At 59.7% G+C, this 15,990-nt stretch overlaps 8 protein-coding genes across 8 annotated transcripts; 3 read left to right on the top strand and 5 right to left on the bottom strand.

The window, feature by feature from the left end:
• Nucleotides 1-1,036: 1,036 nt before the first annotated feature.
• COLE_04621 (uncharacterized protein) lies at nucleotides 1,037-1,616 on the bottom strand (the record flags this gene model as incomplete). Its single annotated transcript, XM_018422324.2, has 2 exons — nucleotides 1,037-1,135; nucleotides 1,242-1,616. The coding sequence occupies 2 exons, from the start codon at nucleotides 1,614-1,616 to the stop codon at nucleotides 1,037-1,039; spliced, it is 474 nt and encodes a 157-aa protein (XP_018281203.2).
• A 670-nt stretch (nucleotides 1,617-2,286) lies between these two features.
• On the bottom strand, nucleotides 2,287-3,354 carry COLE_04622 (uncharacterized protein; the record flags this gene model as incomplete). Its single annotated transcript, XM_018426436.1, has 7 exons — nucleotides 2,287-2,514; nucleotides 2,552-2,639; nucleotides 2,672-2,691; nucleotides 2,724-2,891; nucleotides 2,922-3,181; nucleotides 3,252-3,285; nucleotides 3,319-3,354. 7 exons carry the CDS (start codon nucleotides 3,352-3,354, stop codon nucleotides 2,287-2,289), a joined length of 834 nt encoding a protein of 277 aa, XP_018281204.1.
• Nucleotides 3,355-3,716: 362 nt separating this feature from the next.
• Nucleotides 3,717-4,482, bottom strand: COLE_04623 (uncharacterized protein; the record flags this gene model as incomplete). Its single annotated transcript, XM_018419908.2, has 2 exons — nucleotides 3,717-4,241; nucleotides 4,279-4,482. The coding sequence occupies 2 exons, from the start codon at nucleotides 4,480-4,482 to the stop codon at nucleotides 3,717-3,719; spliced, it is 729 nt and encodes a 242-aa protein (XP_018281205.1).
• A 1,491-nt stretch (nucleotides 4,483-5,973) lies between these two features.
• On the bottom strand, nucleotides 5,974-6,650 carry COLE_04624 (uncharacterized protein; the record flags this gene model as incomplete). Its single annotated transcript, XM_018422325.2, has 5 exons — nucleotides 5,974-5,997; nucleotides 6,044-6,193; nucleotides 6,239-6,504; nucleotides 6,544-6,577; nucleotides 6,615-6,650. The coding sequence occupies 5 exons, from the start codon at nucleotides 6,648-6,650 to the stop codon at nucleotides 5,974-5,976; spliced, it is 510 nt and encodes a 169-aa protein (XP_018281206.1).
• A 934-nt stretch (nucleotides 6,651-7,584) lies between these two features.
• COLE_04625 (uncharacterized protein) lies at nucleotides 7,585-8,529 on the top strand (the record flags this gene model as incomplete). The annotated part of the gene is made up of 1 exon (XM_018419909.2): nucleotides 7,585-8,529. The coding sequence occupies one exon, from the start codon at nucleotides 7,585-7,587 to the stop codon at nucleotides 8,527-8,529; it is 945 nt and encodes a 314-aa protein (XP_018281207.1).
• A 1,219-nt stretch (nucleotides 8,530-9,748) lies between these two features.
• Nucleotides 9,749-12,183, top strand: COLE_04626 (uncharacterized protein; the record flags this gene model as incomplete). The annotated part of the gene is made up of 4 exons (XM_018422326.2): nucleotides 9,749-9,779; nucleotides 9,941-10,158; nucleotides 10,191-11,236; nucleotides 11,280-12,183. The coding sequence occupies 4 exons, from the start codon at nucleotides 9,749-9,751 to the stop codon at nucleotides 12,181-12,183; spliced, it is 2,199 nt and encodes a 732-aa protein (XP_018281208.1).
• A 325-nt stretch (nucleotides 12,184-12,508) lies between these two features.
• On the bottom strand, nucleotides 12,509-12,901 carry COLE_04627 (uncharacterized protein; the record flags this gene model as incomplete). Its single annotated transcript, XM_018422327.2, has 1 exon — nucleotides 12,509-12,901. The coding sequence occupies one exon, from the start codon at nucleotides 12,899-12,901 to the stop codon at nucleotides 12,509-12,511; it is 393 nt and encodes a 130-aa protein (XP_018281209.1).
• Nucleotides 12,902-14,497: 1,596 nt separating this feature from the next.
• Nucleotides 14,498-15,702, top strand: COLE_04628 (uncharacterized protein; the record flags this gene model as incomplete). Its single annotated transcript, XM_018426437.2, has 5 exons — nucleotides 14,498-14,591; nucleotides 14,661-14,695; nucleotides 14,878-14,973; nucleotides 15,093-15,342; nucleotides 15,539-15,702. The coding sequence occupies 5 exons, from the start codon at nucleotides 14,498-14,500 to the stop codon at nucleotides 15,700-15,702; spliced, it is 639 nt and encodes a 212-aa protein (XP_018281210.1).
• Nucleotides 15,703-15,990: the final 288 nt, after the last annotated feature.

Raw genomic sequence — 15,990 nt, forward strand, 5'->3', positions numbered from 1 at the left:
GACTTCGCCGCGCAGGCCCGCAATCTCCGCGCCACTGGCGCGGCTAACGCTCCTCGCTGCCGCGCGTGCGTCCGCCGACCGCGCTCGCTCCGCGGCCAGCTCCGCTTCGAGCGCTGTTTTGGCGCGTACTACCGCCGCGAGGGAGGCTAGGTGTGCGCGCGCCGCGGCTTCTGCTTCGTCGCGGGATTGTTTGGCGCGCCTGGCTTCCAGCGCGAGAGCGGCGGCGCGTTGAGACGCCCCTTCGATACGCGATTGCGCGAGCGCCTGCGAGTAGGTTGGGCGGGAGGTGGTGTCATGGTCTGCTTGCCCGGAAACATTGAGGGAGAGAGGGTCTAGTGAGAAGGTCGAGTATGACGAGGCGGAGCAAAGATTTTCGAAGTCAGCGGTGGGGCAGCCAGGGCATTCGCAGGTCGGCGAGGTTTTGAGGTTGATTTTGGGCTGGGATTTGGTCTGGCATCGAGGTAAAAGTGTATGGCGCGGGGCCAGAGGGGTGCGGGTGGGGAATTGAGGTGCGGGGGATGGATTGGGGGCCATGTTGTGGACTCGGCGGTAGTTGACTGTGATGCGTAGGGTTGAACTGGGATGCATGAGATCGTGGGGCAGGGCGTAGCTTATATGCCAGGGGAGAGGAGTGGCGAGACGAGACAACGCCGTGGTGGGTGGCCGTGCGAGAACTCTGTTAGAATACAGTGGCCGGACAATGAGTATCTCCGGGTGAGGAAGTGAAGTCAGTTGCTATGGGCGGGGAGGACATGGGTGCGAGGATTAGGCGTGGTTTTGTACAATACTGATAGTTGATGGAGTAGACGCAGTGAGTTCGAGTGACCAGATCACTCGCGATCACTCGCGCATCGCGTTCTGCCGACAGATCGCGAACGAAAGCATTCCTTTCGGCCTGCACACGTGCCGGTGCCTGTGCCGGTCCGAACCGCAGCTAACACCGCCCCGAGAATGCCCGTTAGGCGGCCAAGTCAAGCCTCGTCTCGTGAATCGCTACAAATAGGTGATACAGTTTAGCATGCGCGGCAGCCTGGCGTCAGAACTTCCGGGGCGGTGACTCACAGGCATTGACGAGCTCGTTCGCAAGGCGCATGCCAAGGCCCCAGCCGAAGCCGCGAACGATGCCGTCGCCGATCTGTGGGAGAGGAGGTGGAGTGGCGAAAGGAGTGACGTTGGATGGCGGAGGGATATGAAAGAATGGAGGAGGCGTCAGCATCCCTCACACGCGCGCGCAAACGTACCTTCTTGAAGATCTTGCCGACTTTTCCGTGCTGCTTGGGTGGGGTGTTGTTGTTGTTGTTATTGCTGTGATCCGGCGCAGGCGCGGGCGCAGGCGCCGGGGCAGGCGGCTGATACGGCTGCTGCTGCTGATACTGCTGCTGCTGCTGCTGTGGGGGATATGACTGGTAGTACGACTGCGCCGCGCCGCCCCCCTGCCCCTGCGGCGGGGCATACTGCGCCATCTGGCCCGGCGGGGGCTGGTAGTAGGGCTGGGGCTGCTGCTGAGGATACTGGGAGTACTGCTGCGACGCGTCGTAAGGCGCACCGTACTGCGGTTGCTGCCCGTAGCCGGGAGGGAGGGCGTAACCTGCGGGCGGGGTGAATTTCTCGTTCATGATGATGTGAGAAGAGTAGTTGGGCGGCGAATTGAGAACTGAGGGAATGAAGGGACGGGGCTTGCTTGCCCGTGCGATCGGCGGATCGGCAGGGAATTGGTTCCGCGATCCGCGAGGCACCGTCTGTTATCGCATGTGGCGGGCGGCGACAAGACATGTGGTTTGTCGACGTGCATACGGATAGGCGGGCGCAGATCATGCACAGTGCTTAGTTGAATGAAGCTTGAGGATGCAAAGAGTCTGAGAGGCGCAAAGAAGCTGGACAAAATATTGGAATGTTCCTCACGGAAGCTGAGGCGTCGCTTGCCGCCGGCAGTGGCGCAGGCTCAGGGAGGTGCCCAGCACTGCTGCGTTAGGTTGACGACGGGGCGTACAGTTTGACAGTTGCGACGAAAGTCAATGAGCTTAGAGGATGTGCATCATGGCTCAGGTGTCGCCGCCGCCACCCACGTCCAGCGCAGATGGCTCGAAAACTTCCGCCCTAGCGGGATTGCACAATCAGTCAGCAGGCTTTTGGGGACAGGTGTCAAGTATAAACATACATGTTATAGTATCATACAGCAGAAGAACGAGAATGACCAATCGAACTTGCAGCATACACTGAAGATGTGGAGAGATAAGCGCAAATGAAGACGGCCACAAAGCGTGACCACAGAGCTCGTGGGCATAGCTAGTCCGCCCGCTCCGCCTGGTTGTCTTCAGTCGATGGCTCAACTTTCGGGGAGCAATCTGGCGAGGTCGCCTCGCGCTTCACGCCAACTATCTCAGTCTTGACCTTCTTCTGAACGTCCTTTGACTCGTCAACCTTGCGCTTCAGACCTTTGACAGTCGGCTTAGTGTCCTCAGCGTCAAACGGGTGCTTGAGACCAAGTGTGCGCAACGCCTCTGCCGTGCGGTACTGCTGTGAGTGTTGAGTACAGGGACGAATGACTCACAATGAAGACCGCCGTCAGCTTCGGCTCTCCCTCGAGGCGAACCCAGTCCACGACTGGCAGAGACTCTGAAGGGCCCACTTCCTCGCCACTGCGGTCAGATGGCTCATCGATCAGAATTACACAACAAAAGAGCTCAGAAGCTGGAGTGAGCATTATCCGCGACAATATATACCTTCTTCATCTTGGCGCCGCTGATCAGTGCCTTGTTTTCGCAGTCTTCACAGATGGAGAACGTATGCTCATCCGTATTGTGTGTGCTCCCCGCCTCGAAGGTGATCGATATCGAACCCAACTGATCAAGGTCCACTTTGCGTGTACCAAGCGACGGTCCATCCGAGGGCTGGCGTAAGTCTGCCTGGACGAGACTCACCTCGGCCGCGAAAGCGAAAGCTTTCTTGACGAACCCATGGGGGCTGCTCTCGTCGAACGTGGCGATGCACAAGTCCTCTTGTTCCGCTACAAGGGCTACGCGTTCGACCACGCGTCCATCGATCGTGACTTCGATGTTGATTTCATGCTCAAAGCCAATTGGTCGGGCGACATAGATCTTGAACCGCCTCCCATTTTGGCACTCGACATGCCTGACAACGAGATCGTTCACAGGGGTGGGGCCATACCCTGGGAACTCGGCTGACGTTAGATTTTAAAGAAGAGGTTGGGACCGTGCATGGGGTATAAGAGAGTCGATCGCCTCACGTACGTAGGGGAATACCTTCAGCGGTAATGAGCGAGACCTAGCAATTAGCCCTGGACTCGTCGTGGCGTACCTCGAGGCCACGCCAGAACCCTTCCAGAATCTTCATCTTGTGGAAGTAATTGATAAGATGAAACAAAATCGCGATGGTCCGGGAGGATGAAGGGTGCACGATTGAAGGATGAAGGATTTGGGATGGATCAGTATGGACGTGGGTTGAAGGAGATGGCGTTCATATATGTCAGCTTTTGGGGCATCAAGCCGTGATGCCACTCCCATCACCCGTCGACCGTCGCATGCGTACGCCTTTGCCTCGCCCTGGGCGCTCGCCCTCATGCTTGCCATCGGTTTCTAGTTGCAGCATCACTCCTCGCTCTGATTGCAGATTGGGTTCATTCTTCGCCGTTGCACAGGGACTGTGCGTTTGAGGGCTAAGATCACATGATACATGTAGCAGGGACACACGTGTTATTAGCTACTCCTACGTCGTCGAAGCATCCTCTTCGTCTTCTGGCCGACCACCTCACAGTGACTGAATACGCGCGACGCGATATTCTGAGGCATTGCGTTCGCCAAATCCCTTGCGCGGCGAACCACGGCCAGCCGCTCCAGAGATGCACCATCACCTTCACCGTTCGCGAAGCCCCGAGAGCCCATGAGGCGGAACTCAATCGAGCCGGCCGTGGCGCTTTCAAACGGTCCCCTTATCAGCGAGGCCGTAGACGAGAATGATGTTTCGGGCGGCGAAGGAGTGGGCGAAGCCACATGCAGAAGAAGGGGCGCGTTATTGACAGGATAGATGATGGGAGGAGAGGAGCCGGCGAGAGATGGTCCAGACGAGAGGCGATCTGCACGAGAGTTGCCGCTGAGTTGTACAGACAGAGGCGCTGACAACTGTGGCTGAAGTGGAGAATGAGGTCGAGGGGACAAGGACCGAGCGAGGGGTTGGGGGGGTGCCTCGTAGCGAGCCTCAATAGACTTTCTGGCTATGCAGTACTATTGCAATCAGTCTTGTAGATTGCGAGAAGCTTACCTTGAAGGAGACTTTCAAAACATTTCGAGTACTTGGAGAGCGAGGAAGGATCGCGCTCACAGGCGACTCGAGCTCAAGGAGAATTGTGATCGTGCCCGCCTGGTAGTCGCTGAATCTCGATATGACGCTGGACTGGCCAGGAGCAAGCGTGAACCGGCTAATGGCGCTGTTCTCGTGGGTCGCACTACCTGATACCCGTGACATGGTTCTGCTGAAATGCGGAGGCAGGCGGACTTCAACGGCTACGGGGCCCAAGCCATCGCACCTGAGGTGGGCGGTGTAGTGGTGGTCCTTGGGGTCGGCATGGACGAAGTCGTACTCTGCTACCGCGTCAGCTAGTCAGCTAACATGAGAGACTTGCCAAGAAGTTCCTCTGCAAAGTCACCATCACTCTGTGCGCCATAGACATCGATCTTGCCTCAGCACGGATGGGCAGTGACTCACCTCGACGTCTTTCCACAGTCCTTTCGGAACCTTCATGCGGCTGAGCAGGGAGAGCACGAGGTTTGGTGAATGCAGGGGCAGAGCGTGAAGGCAGAGCAGAGAGCGCGGGAGAAGTGAGGGTCAAGTTGCACACAGAGTTGGTGATGAGAGAATGAGAGATAGAGAGATGGATGAAGGAAGGTGAAGGCGAGGTGGCTACAAGTACATGTTTGTACGGGCCACAGATGGCGCAACCGAGGCTGCTCTGTCACTTGCACCCGAAGGAGTCTTCCCAGGAGGAAGCGTCTTGTACACGTACGCTCGCAGGCGCCTGCTCCGTCCCGCCATGCTCTGGTCGGCGCATCAGTATAACCTCAAGAGGGGAATTGAGGATCAGCGTCTCTTTTCTACCGCTGCACTGGCGACATAGTCTTCGGGTCACTCTAAACGGTTATCTTGAGTCATCACGAAGCAGACGGGGACTCTCGGGCCCCACCATCGCCTGCCGCCTGTGAGGAAGGGCCACTGCAAGAGGCGATTCCAAAGTAATCCCATCGCAACTGCACAACAATGCACCTGCAGCCGGTGGCGCCCTACCTATCATTCCTCGTGCTCGTCACAGAGCGACGCGTAGCGTTTCGACAGCAGCTTTGGGGGCTGCCCCTCCTCCTCGAGGTATACCATGATAACTTTACGCTTGCGCGTCTTGGGCAAGGGGGGCACACTTTCGTTGTCCATTCTCGGTGGCGGGTAATCTTCGTGGTGACCTGCAGAGTGTGAGACGCCAGGACTGCGGCTGCATGTGGATTCCAGCGAGTCGATCAATGAGTTCGGATCGTCCGTGAGGCCCACATCGCCTCCGACGTCCGCGTCGCCTCCGACGTCCGCATTGTCTCCGACGTCCGCATCGCCTTCGGCGTGCCCACCGTTCTGACTGTTCGCTACATCCGCAGCGTTCATGGCCGCCGGACCGGCAGCAACGCCCGTGGTGTCTACAGTGTCTCCTGCCTCCGCATCTTTTTCGACCTCGACGTCGGGGACGTCGGCGGCGTGCAAGGCGACAGGAACGTCCTCATGACCTGGAACAATCCCAAGGTCTTCCAACGCGCGACGTGTGCGATACTGGTTGAGTGGCTCGACATCGGTCAATCAACTCACCTTGAAGCAGATGTTGAGGGCAGGGGTGGTATAGGATGCAAGGAAGCGGCATTTTCCGAACACCTTGCCTGGTCCACTGATGGAGCCACTACCATTAGTTGCGTACAGTTCAGCTCACCCAATGAATGCGTGGAGACCCTGATGTCAGCAGACTTCTTAGCAATCAGCTATGTGCCAGACGTACCATTCGGTCCATGCCCTGGAAAGTAGGTGTCTCTGCGGGGCACACCTCTCGCTTGTTGAGAGGTGTGGCGTGACCGTCCTCGAACTTTACATGCAAAGTGCCGAGCTCTGAATCGCGCGTACGAGTGTACGACACGCTGCTACTCTCGTTCTGACGTAAGCGTGGGAAAGGTCGTGGGGCAGTGCGGTGGCATACATTGGTAGGCCAGAAGATGAGGTCGCACCACCCACTGTCGTCGTTCAAGACTTTGTTGTACCCGTCAACGGTGTAACTGAGCTTGTGAGGCCGAAGGACTGTGTTGTGGAGCAGCCGCCCATCGGCGTAAATCTGGTACCCGAGTGCCATTGGAGCAGATGGGCGCGCAAAGTGTAGAGAAAAGCGGTCAAACGGAACGACCTCGATGTACTTGACGTAGTTGTGCATTGCAGGACTGTTGAAGGAGGAAGTGCAATCGTACTCCGCTGGGTTCATCAGCCTCCCTCCTGACAAGTCACGCCCACGAAGAGGGTTGCCGTCGGGGCCACAAACAGTGACCTGGCGTCAGCAGGGTAGTGAGGAGACCCAGTCCCACCTCCATCCCGGCCCAGTGCCCGGTGAGAATCTTCATCGCGTGCTTACACCCGGGGTGGAAAGGAGATGCGATCAGTGAGATGATGTGATTAGTCGGTAAATGAATGGACAATGGTCTGAGATGAAGTGGGGCGGAAGTGACGAGCAGAGCAGTGGTGCAAGTGACAGTCTCCGACGCCCCAACGCCCCTCGCTGTGCGTGTATGAGGTTACACTGATGGGCATGAGCCTAGACCCCCAGGACGCGGGGTCAACATAGGTCGATGGTAGGCGAAGACCAAGTCCTTGATCCTCGGCCGGGGCTGTCAACCAGAAGTGCGGTTGGTGTCCACTCCCCATCTGGGGGGGGATGTGGCCGACCAGAAAGGGGATACAGGACCGAGGGAGGGAAGGCCTCGATGGCTCTGCGGCAGCACCAGCAACCAGCATTGACGGGGACAGAGCCGTCCAGCAGAGAACACACGAGTATCTTCTGCAAGAAGGTGGACAGGATGATCATGAGGAAGCGAGTTTTATCGAAAGCACGGATGAGGAGGAGTGAACAGGAGAAAAGAAATGTCGACTGGAGCATGGAGCAGTTGGGGAATGAACCCCACGAGGATGTGAGGAGGGAGTCACAGCTTGTCGACGGGGTCGGCCATCCCCACTGCGAGAGCCTCTCCGGATCTCCGGATCTCCGGCCGAGAGGCCGCGACACCCAGCGCTGACGATGACACGGTTCCGCGGTCCGCTCCGCTCTGCACACGCTGTACTCACTTCCGCGCTCATTTGGCGCATTCTATTCTCGACGCCCTCTCATTCCGCGCTTTCACTTCTGACACCGAGCGCAATCCGTTATGCCGCAACATCCCTTGCCCGCTTCGCCGCGAAGCTTGCCGAGCTGCCCACCAACTTCCGCACCCGTTGCACCGTCTTCATTATCCCTCGCCTCCTCCTACTCTCACACTCTTCCACTTCTATCCTACTCACACAATGCGCTCCTTCGTATTCCTCACGCGCGCTCTCCGGGCACCAAACCTCTCATCAATATCCCCCGTTGGGACCCGCACCCTCGCAACCGCCTCCACCCTCCAGTCCATCCGCGAGCGCGTCGCGGCCGCCGTAACGCCCGAGCTTGTTGAGACGTATCAGCGCGATGGAGCGGTATGCATCCAAGGGCTCTTCACCCCCTCTGAGTTAGATACCCTAAAGGCGGGCATCGACACGAACCTCGCCGCGCCGAGCGAACGGGCAAAGGTCGCCTCGCGGCCGGACGACCCTGGCTGGTTCTTTGAAGACTTCTGCAACTGGCAGTCCAATGTCGCCTATCGGGACTTCATCACGAGCTCGGCGGCGCCGACCGCTGCCGCGGCGCTGATGCGCGCCCGCACTGTGCGCTTGTACCACGACCACCTACTCGTCAAGGAGCCAGGCACGACGCAGCGTACGCCCTGGCACCAAGACCAACCATACTACAACATTGCGGGGGCGGACACAGTGTCGATGTGGATCCCCGTCGACCCCGTTCCGGCCGAGGCGACGCTTGAGTTCGTTGCTGGCAGCCACCGCGGGCCATGGCTTATGCCGCGGACGTTTATGGACAAGGAGGCCAAGTGGTTCCCGGAAGGCAGCCTCGCTGACCTCCCCGACATTGAGGGGAATCGTACCGCGTTCCCGATCCGCAAGTGGGCACTCGAGCCGGGAGACATGGTTTGTTTTCACATGCTTACACTGCATGCTTCGGCCGGGACAACGACGCGGCGCCGCGCCTTCTCTATCCGCTTCATTGGCGACGATGTGCGGCACGCGCCCCGCAGATGGAAGACCTCGCCCGATTTCCCGGGATTGAGCGACGAGCTCCCCGAGGGCGCGCCCATGGATCACCTGCTGTTCCCCATCGTGTGGTCGAAGGCGAGCGGGCAGGTCGTGGGATTGTGAGACGCCAAACTGGAGGTGTGCGAGACACAAAATTCCAACCCGGCGTCACTGTTTAGCTTGTTTTAAGCTCTTGTGGAGTCTAAAGGGCTCACGGAGGGCTTGTTGGATCGCCACACGCCCATCACTTGCCGTGCATGCATGATAGCTCATTAGTGGCGTTCTGTGGTATCCCGGCCTAATCCTATTAAGGAAGGGCGTGTAGCTCAGTTGGTAGAGCGTGTCATTAGCATTGTCATCTCTGATGGCCTCTTGATCTTGACAAGGTCTTTGGTTCGATTCCTAACTCGTCCACACCTTCTCTTTTGGAGTTTCGGGACAAGGGTTTCGCATCCGCATCCCGGATCTGGCAGCTTCCAGTCTCCTTGACCCTCGAGTTCTGGCAAGCTGGCAACGCATGCAACGCAGAATGCATCGATGCCAAAGAAGAGCGCAGTGGTTCTCCACGCAAGGTCTCTGGTTAATGATAATCCAAATAGATCTGCTGATAGCGCTTAGCCCGCGTATGCATCGGGCTAGGCATGTCTTAAAGCCAATCGATGTCTCGCATCAGCCGTGGATAGCTGCAACGACTCGGCCAGACCGCAGCGATGCAAGCCAGACCCTGCCCAGCCATCATATGCTGCTGCTGATTGCACTCTACTTCGGCAGTGGCGTCCTTGATCTTTCTCTTTCGGATCGCGGCGGAAGAGAAGGATGAGGTTGCCGCGTCTAGTAAGCGCCGGCCGAGAGTGACGCCACCCACAGCCACCACAAACGATCCCTCGGATTCCTCCCGCCAAGATATCTCCTCGATCTCCTCCGTCCCTCCCTCTCTCGTCAACATTCTTTCCAACATTGTCTCTGCGACTCACCTCGACCTCGTCCTCGCCATCGACTCCCTCATCTATTCCTTCTTGACTCTGCACATTCCGCCTCAACACATTGCAAGACGGACCAAACAACCCCCGATCCCTACTCCCCCCCCCCCCCCAACCCCCCCTCGGCACCTTTCCCAATACAATAGCAGCGTCGCCATCCACCCAACTACTACCACGCCAGCTATGTCCGACACGCCGGGCCGCCGCAGTGGCTCCAAAGAGGACGCGCCAAAACAGTCTCGCCGACGCATATCGCACATCTCAAAAGCTTGCAATGGATGTCGTAGAAGGTAAGTATTACCCGCTATCCGCGCGCTTGCGACCCGCGTCAACATGATGGCCCATGAGCTGATGGCAGGAAAATGAAATGTGACGGCGCGCAGCCATCTTGTGGTGAGTAGGGTGTGGCGGTCCGGCTCGCGTCGGTGGGCATGTGCGGGGTGCATTCATGCGTGCCATGCTATCTTATCTGACACATGTGCGCCCTGCATGCCCAGCTATCGCCGCCAAGCTGAGCCGCGGCCAACTATTCCGCAAGCCTGCGCTGACCCCAGCGATTTGCAAGGTGTACAAGGAGGAGTGCGTGTACAACCCCGAGGCGGATGGTCGGCGCTCGACACCCAAAGCGTACGTTGCCGCGCTCGAGGAACGTGTGCGTGTCCTCGAGGGCATGCTCAAGAACGCGGGCCTGGAAGCGGGCGCTGGGGAGGCCAAGCCAGAGCCACCAGAGAACGAGACGACGCCGGAGACCGCGGGTCTGGACCGGCTGAAGGTACGATCTCACCCCTCCCTCGCTGACGGCAGATCGACGAGACCACCGGCGAGCTGTTCGAGTATGGCCCGACGTCGCTCTTCAAGCACGTGCCTGAGGGAAGCGATGATGCGTCGCCCGCCGCAACTCTCGGCCCGTCCCCGATGGGTGCGCCGCCCGCGGTCGGTGCTGAGCGGCCTGCGCTCCTGCGCCCGCGTGAGGTTATGATTGCCGAGCTCAACTGCCCGGAGCTCGACGACACGACGCACGAGAAGGTCCTGCGCCTCTTCTTCGATTACTTCAACCCGCAGAGCTTCTGGGTGGATGAGCGCAAGTTCCGCCGCGATATGGCGTCGTCGCCTGTAGTCGACGGAACGATCATCCGCGCGCGCCGCACGGCGCACTACTCCCCATTGCTACACAACGTGATCTTGGCGCTGGGCGTCGCCTTCCTCGAGATTCCTGTTGAGGTGCGCGAACAGCTGGGCATTGCGTTCAGCAAGCGTGCCAAGGACCTGCTGGAGGAAGAAGCGGAGACGGCGATGCTCTCGACAGTCTCTGGGGTGCTGCTCCTTGGGAGCTATCACGCGTCTGTGGCACGCCACAACCTCGGATTCATGTACTCGGGCATCGGGTTGCGACTGGTACAGGCGCTGGGCCTCGGCACCAACTGCAACTACTGGGTGACGAACGGCGCGATCAGCGAGGAAACGAAGCAGTCGCGCTACAACATGTGGTACTGCGCGTATATCCTCGACAAGTGCTGGTCGACGTACGTTGGTCGCTCGGCCGCACTGCCGCTCGCTCAGCATGACATTCCCGTGCCCACACCCGACGCCGAGGAGGACGAGCTCATCTGGCACCCGATCATCCACACGCCCCGTTCCGAGACCTTTGATCCCAAGGTCGGGCAGGCTGCGATAGAGCTCTCCGACGCTATTGCGACCGCCAACGCCGAGCCCGTCAAGGGTTGGCGCTCGACGACGTTTGTGTGGATGATCAAGTTAAGCATTGTCGCCGAGCGCGTGCTTAGCACCGTCTACTCGATCAACTTCAACATTCGCTCCAGCAACGTTAGACATGTGGTATCGGAGCTTGAGTACGTGTCAACAACTCCACTCATAGAGTAAAGCTGACATCAGTGTTCTGCTGGAGAAGTGGCTTGACTCGATTCCTGACGAGCTGCGCCTTCCGACGGCTGGGCGCAGCGAGCGCGTCGTTCCCGGTCACATTCTGAGTCTGCACGCCTTCCACTGTTTCATTCTCATACTCCTGCACCGCCCGTGGTTCGCCAACTGCTCGCCTACCACACTCGACGCCGGGCCGGACGGATCAGTCGCGAAGTGCGAGCGCGCCGCCGCAAAGTTCATGACGATTCTGCAGATGTGGCGCCGCTGCCCTGGCCTGCGCTACTCGCCCGTGACTCTTGGCCAGGTGGCCTTCTCCGCGGGCACCGTGCATCTGTTGAGCGCGAGCCACTGCGCGTCCAAGCAGAGTCGCAAGTTCAAAGCATGTGTCGAGCACGTGCAGACGTGCATCACGGCGCTGCGCGAGATGGGTGAGACGCTCAAGTGCGCAGCCGTGAGCGCAAACACGCTCCAGAAGCTGCTGGACGAGAGCTACGCGCCCGCGCCGCCGAAGCCTGCGCCGCCACCCGCGCCCACCCCCAACGCAGGCTTCGACATAGCCGCCATGCTTCAGAACCCCATGTTCGCCGAGCAACTCAAGTCGCTCGGCTGGGCGCCTCCTACGGCGGGCGGGGCTGGCCCGGCACTCAGCACCGGCACTGGCGGGAGCGCGGCGTCGACGCCGTCGGGGCCCATGAATGGCGTGCCCGGCACCAACGGCGCCATCGACTGGTCGCTGTTCGGCCATCTCCACCCGCTCGGCGGCATGCCGATGAACCCGGCCAACCAGGGGGCTGGAGAGCAGGGGCAGAACATCTATGACGTGCTGTACGCCGGCGGATCCGAGACCGCGTTCCCGGCTGGGAACGCTTGGCAGTGGCCGTTTGGCGCGTCGGACGGCGCAGGCGTGGGCTTGTAAGGGTGGTAGCGAAGAGGAAGCAGGGTTTTTGTACGACCATACTGTATAGATTAGTCACTTGTCATAATGTCCACGGGTCGCGAAGAATGGGGAGAGCTGATCCAAACTATTCAGTCGTCAAATTGTACATTCATCACAAACGTTGGGGCACGGCGCACCTTTACCACTATCGCTTGCGCCGACGGTGTCTCAAAGGTCTGGCAGCTGGCAGACCATCTTATCTCCTGTCTGCAACAAAACCGCACCCAAAAGGCATCCAGCTCGGACATTGAAGCCCGTGGGTCCTCGCCGCGATTCGAACGCGGGGCCACTCCCATAGCAGTCCCTAAGAGAGTATGATAACCACTACACCACGAGGACGGTGGTGAGGAGCGGGGTCGTGCGGCTTCTGCGCTGGCCCTGCGAGGCGTAGGGGGCCGTAAGGGGGGCCGACGACGGTCGGGCGGGTCTGGACTTCTCTCGGCGAAGATGGAGATGGCAGGTGATACGACAACATGCAGGCCGGGGGTTTGACATCCGGTGGCCCTTGGCCGCGCGGGGTGCCTATCGCTGTTTCGCTCCTTTGGTTCAGGTAGCTGTCGTATGTGGGGCTAACAATCAGCCGCAGTCCGTCAGTGGAGGTGACGTGTGCTACCGGCGTGCGGGGTGATACGGGCAGGCGTACGGGGCACTGGGGTACTGGAATGCGGAGGAGGGACATCTGGAGGTGATAAGACATCGCGATCAACGCGGGCATACAACGCCTCGTGAGTACGTATGCTACGCTTATCTTCGGACCCGGCGGTGGAATGCTAAGATCGGCAGTGTGTGGTCGGCATCTTCTCCCTCGCGATCCCTCGTGTTCCAAACTACGGATGTACGTTACCGCGGTCTGCGGTTTACGTGGTAGTCCGCTAATGCGGGCAAAAAGACGCCAAGCGCTAAAGAGACGAGAATAGACAGACGCGAAGTTTGGGGGAGACGTCTCACTGCTCCTGTCTCACTTGGCTAGTGCATGCCTGCGACACGGCGACGTGCCGGTCATGCATGCCGGATGCCGGTGGCCCGCACGGACGGAGCTCCTCGTCACTGACATGAGAACTGGACACGACACCGACATGTGGCATCAGTCCATGCTCGGTCCACTCGCTTGGACAGGGAGACGTTGGGTGGCGTGGCTGCCGATCAGTCCTGAACCAGAGGCGGGCATGTTGGCCGTGTCGATTTCTGCCATACTTTGACCTCTGCGGGGTACGGAGCTTGGCACCGGATGCGGAGTAAAGTTCCGGTCGCGTGAGCCTAGGGCTCTCGGGGCTCTGCGGGAGTGCTCCTCACGATCTGCATGGATGGAGTGGAGCACCGACAGTCCGCCGCTCTGCAGACGTAAGAGGTCATCGGCGGCCGCTCCTGTCATCTGCTCTGCTGCACATGTGCACATCCATTCCACCTCGCTCGGCGCTCGAGCCCTGGAACGCCGCGATGGCCCGGCTGGTTGAATATCCCTGGCGGTCTCACATGTCACTGGACCTTGTGCCTCCCTCGATCTCTTACGCCATTTAGTGGACTCGGGTCGGCGAGCGTGCGCGCTCTCTGTGCGGTGCTTCCAGTGTTTAGACTAGCTGTTGTTGAACTTGTGCGCTGGTCGGCGAGGAGAGAAAGTCGCGCACCGGCACTAACGATAGACATCGCATGCACACGCTTCTGCAGAACGCTGAGCACACCGAGTACAATCACGGCCAAGTGGTCGGAATAGTGCTTCATCAATCTCAGGGATCTATTTCACTCGGCGCTCGCTGCCGTGCCGTGACTCAGACCCACGCCTTTCGGGCAAGAGGCATGAGTGCCGGCCTCTGTTATTGTGCCTATACGGGACAAACGGGCCTCACCCGAAGGGAGACGTCTTCACGTGTTCGAGGCCGTGGAGACGAGGCAGTCACGCTGCCAGAGCCGCACGAGGACAGAGGAGGAAAGAGGAGTCTGCGAATTCTCTTGTCAGCCAGGAACGCGGGCCCTTCGTCATCCGCCCCGCCGCGACGCAAAAACAAGCGCCACACGCTGCGCTGCCATTTCCGGTCTACGGCTCATGCCGCCTGCCATTCCATCTAGCGCCTCACAGCATGTACCAAAGGCAAACTTTTATTGTGAGCGGGTAATGCAAGCCCGCGCATACCGGCCCTCGCGCCCACGGCCCATGGCCCACGGCCCATGGGGCGCGGTGGCGCCCTCCATGAGCGCTAGTCAACCTCATACCATCAGCGATGAAAGCTATATTGTTGCCACTGCCGTGAATCGTCCCCCCATCTCTTCGTCTCTCCTCACCACCGCTGCACTAACCATGGTCAACCTCAAGACTCTCCTGGCTGCGCGCCTCGTCTCCCTCTTCCTCTCGGCTGCCTTCACTCTTTGCGTCGTCGGCCTCTCGGGCAAGTGTAAGTCAACACAGGGGTGTCCGAGACACGCGACCCTTCACGCCCGCCGATGGCCCCCGCTGACAGTAGCCCTCTCAAACCTGCACCACGACCGCCAACTTGCAGTGAGTATGCACGGCCGCGTCGCGCCCGCGGGGTCCCGGCCACGACCCCGGAGGGACGATCGACAGCGTCGGCCACTATCTCGATCGCCGGAGCGAGATAGTCGGTACGCGGGGATCGATCGCCGCCCCCGGCGCCGGACGCGGTCATCCCTCCCCTATCGATAGCGATTGCTGACAACCAGTCCAAGCTGCTCAAGGGTGCCGTCATCCACGCCGACGATGTCCTAGCCGTCCTCGGATGTGTCTGCGCCGCCGCTGGCCTCGGCGTCATCGTTTCTGTAAGTGGAGCTGTGGGTCCAGGGTCGAGTGTGGCTGCGGGTAGCTTGTTGCAAGCACCTGTCGCGCTTCCTCGACAGATGACCCACATACATGCATACGAGCGCCTGCTAACACACAGTTCATCTCCGAGATCGTGCTCTTCATCGAGAAGCGCAAGGGCATGCCTCGCCGCTTCCGCTACATCAATGAATTCCTCATGGGCTTCTGCACTCTCCTTCTCCTCGCCGTCGCCATCGCCGCGACCGTGATCGTCGTCAACCGCCAGGCGAGCGTCACTGCCCCCGGCATCCCCGCCGCCACCATCGCCACGCTCCTCAAGGCCACCGGCAAGTCGCTCCGCTACCGTGACACCTTCGCCTACTACGCCAGTGAGTACGCCACGGGAGTCAGGTGACATGGGGTGATGGGCTCCGGGGTTACCGGCGGCGCCCGGGCGCCGCCGCACGGCCATGTGCGCCATGCGGCGAGACTGGCATGCCAGTCCACCCCTAGGAATGCGGCAAGCCTTCTGCGGCCCCCGCGCCGTGGTGCCGTTCTCAATTGCATCCAGCCGCTGACGTTTAGTGATCTGCGCTTGGTTCGCCTGGTTCTTCATCTTCATCTCGTTCATTCTCATCGTCATGGCCGGCCTCCACTACCGCAAGTCGGAGAACCAGCGCCGCGACGCCAGCGTCACAATGACCGAGAAGCGCTCGGCTGAGCACGACGCCGCCCCCGTCGCCGTCTAAGTTGGATTGGTACAGGCCGCACCGTGACACTAGGACAAAACCTTATTACCTCTAATAGTCACGGGCGTTTGATGCAATGGTATTATAGATTGCGTGCATGTGGCCTCCTTGACGAACCGAGAAGATGACGTTGGCCAACGGAGAGGGTAGAGCAAGCTATGATCGGCTTCGACCACGATGGTAGACAAAAGAGAGGCGATGCATTCGTTCCTGATGATGTCTGCCAGCAGCCGCGAGGTCGTGGTTGAAGATCCTGGTCCGCCACGTCGTCTGTGAGAGCGCGTCTTG

Source organism: Cutaneotrichosporon oleaginosum, assembly GCF_008065305.1.
Source record: "Cutaneotrichosporon oleaginosum strain ATCC 20508 chromosome Unknown ATCC20508_contig04, whole genome shotgun sequence".
NCBI classification, from domain to species: Eukaryota; Fungi; Basidiomycota; class Tremellomycetes; order Trichosporonales; family Trichosporonaceae; genus Cutaneotrichosporon; species Cutaneotrichosporon oleaginosum.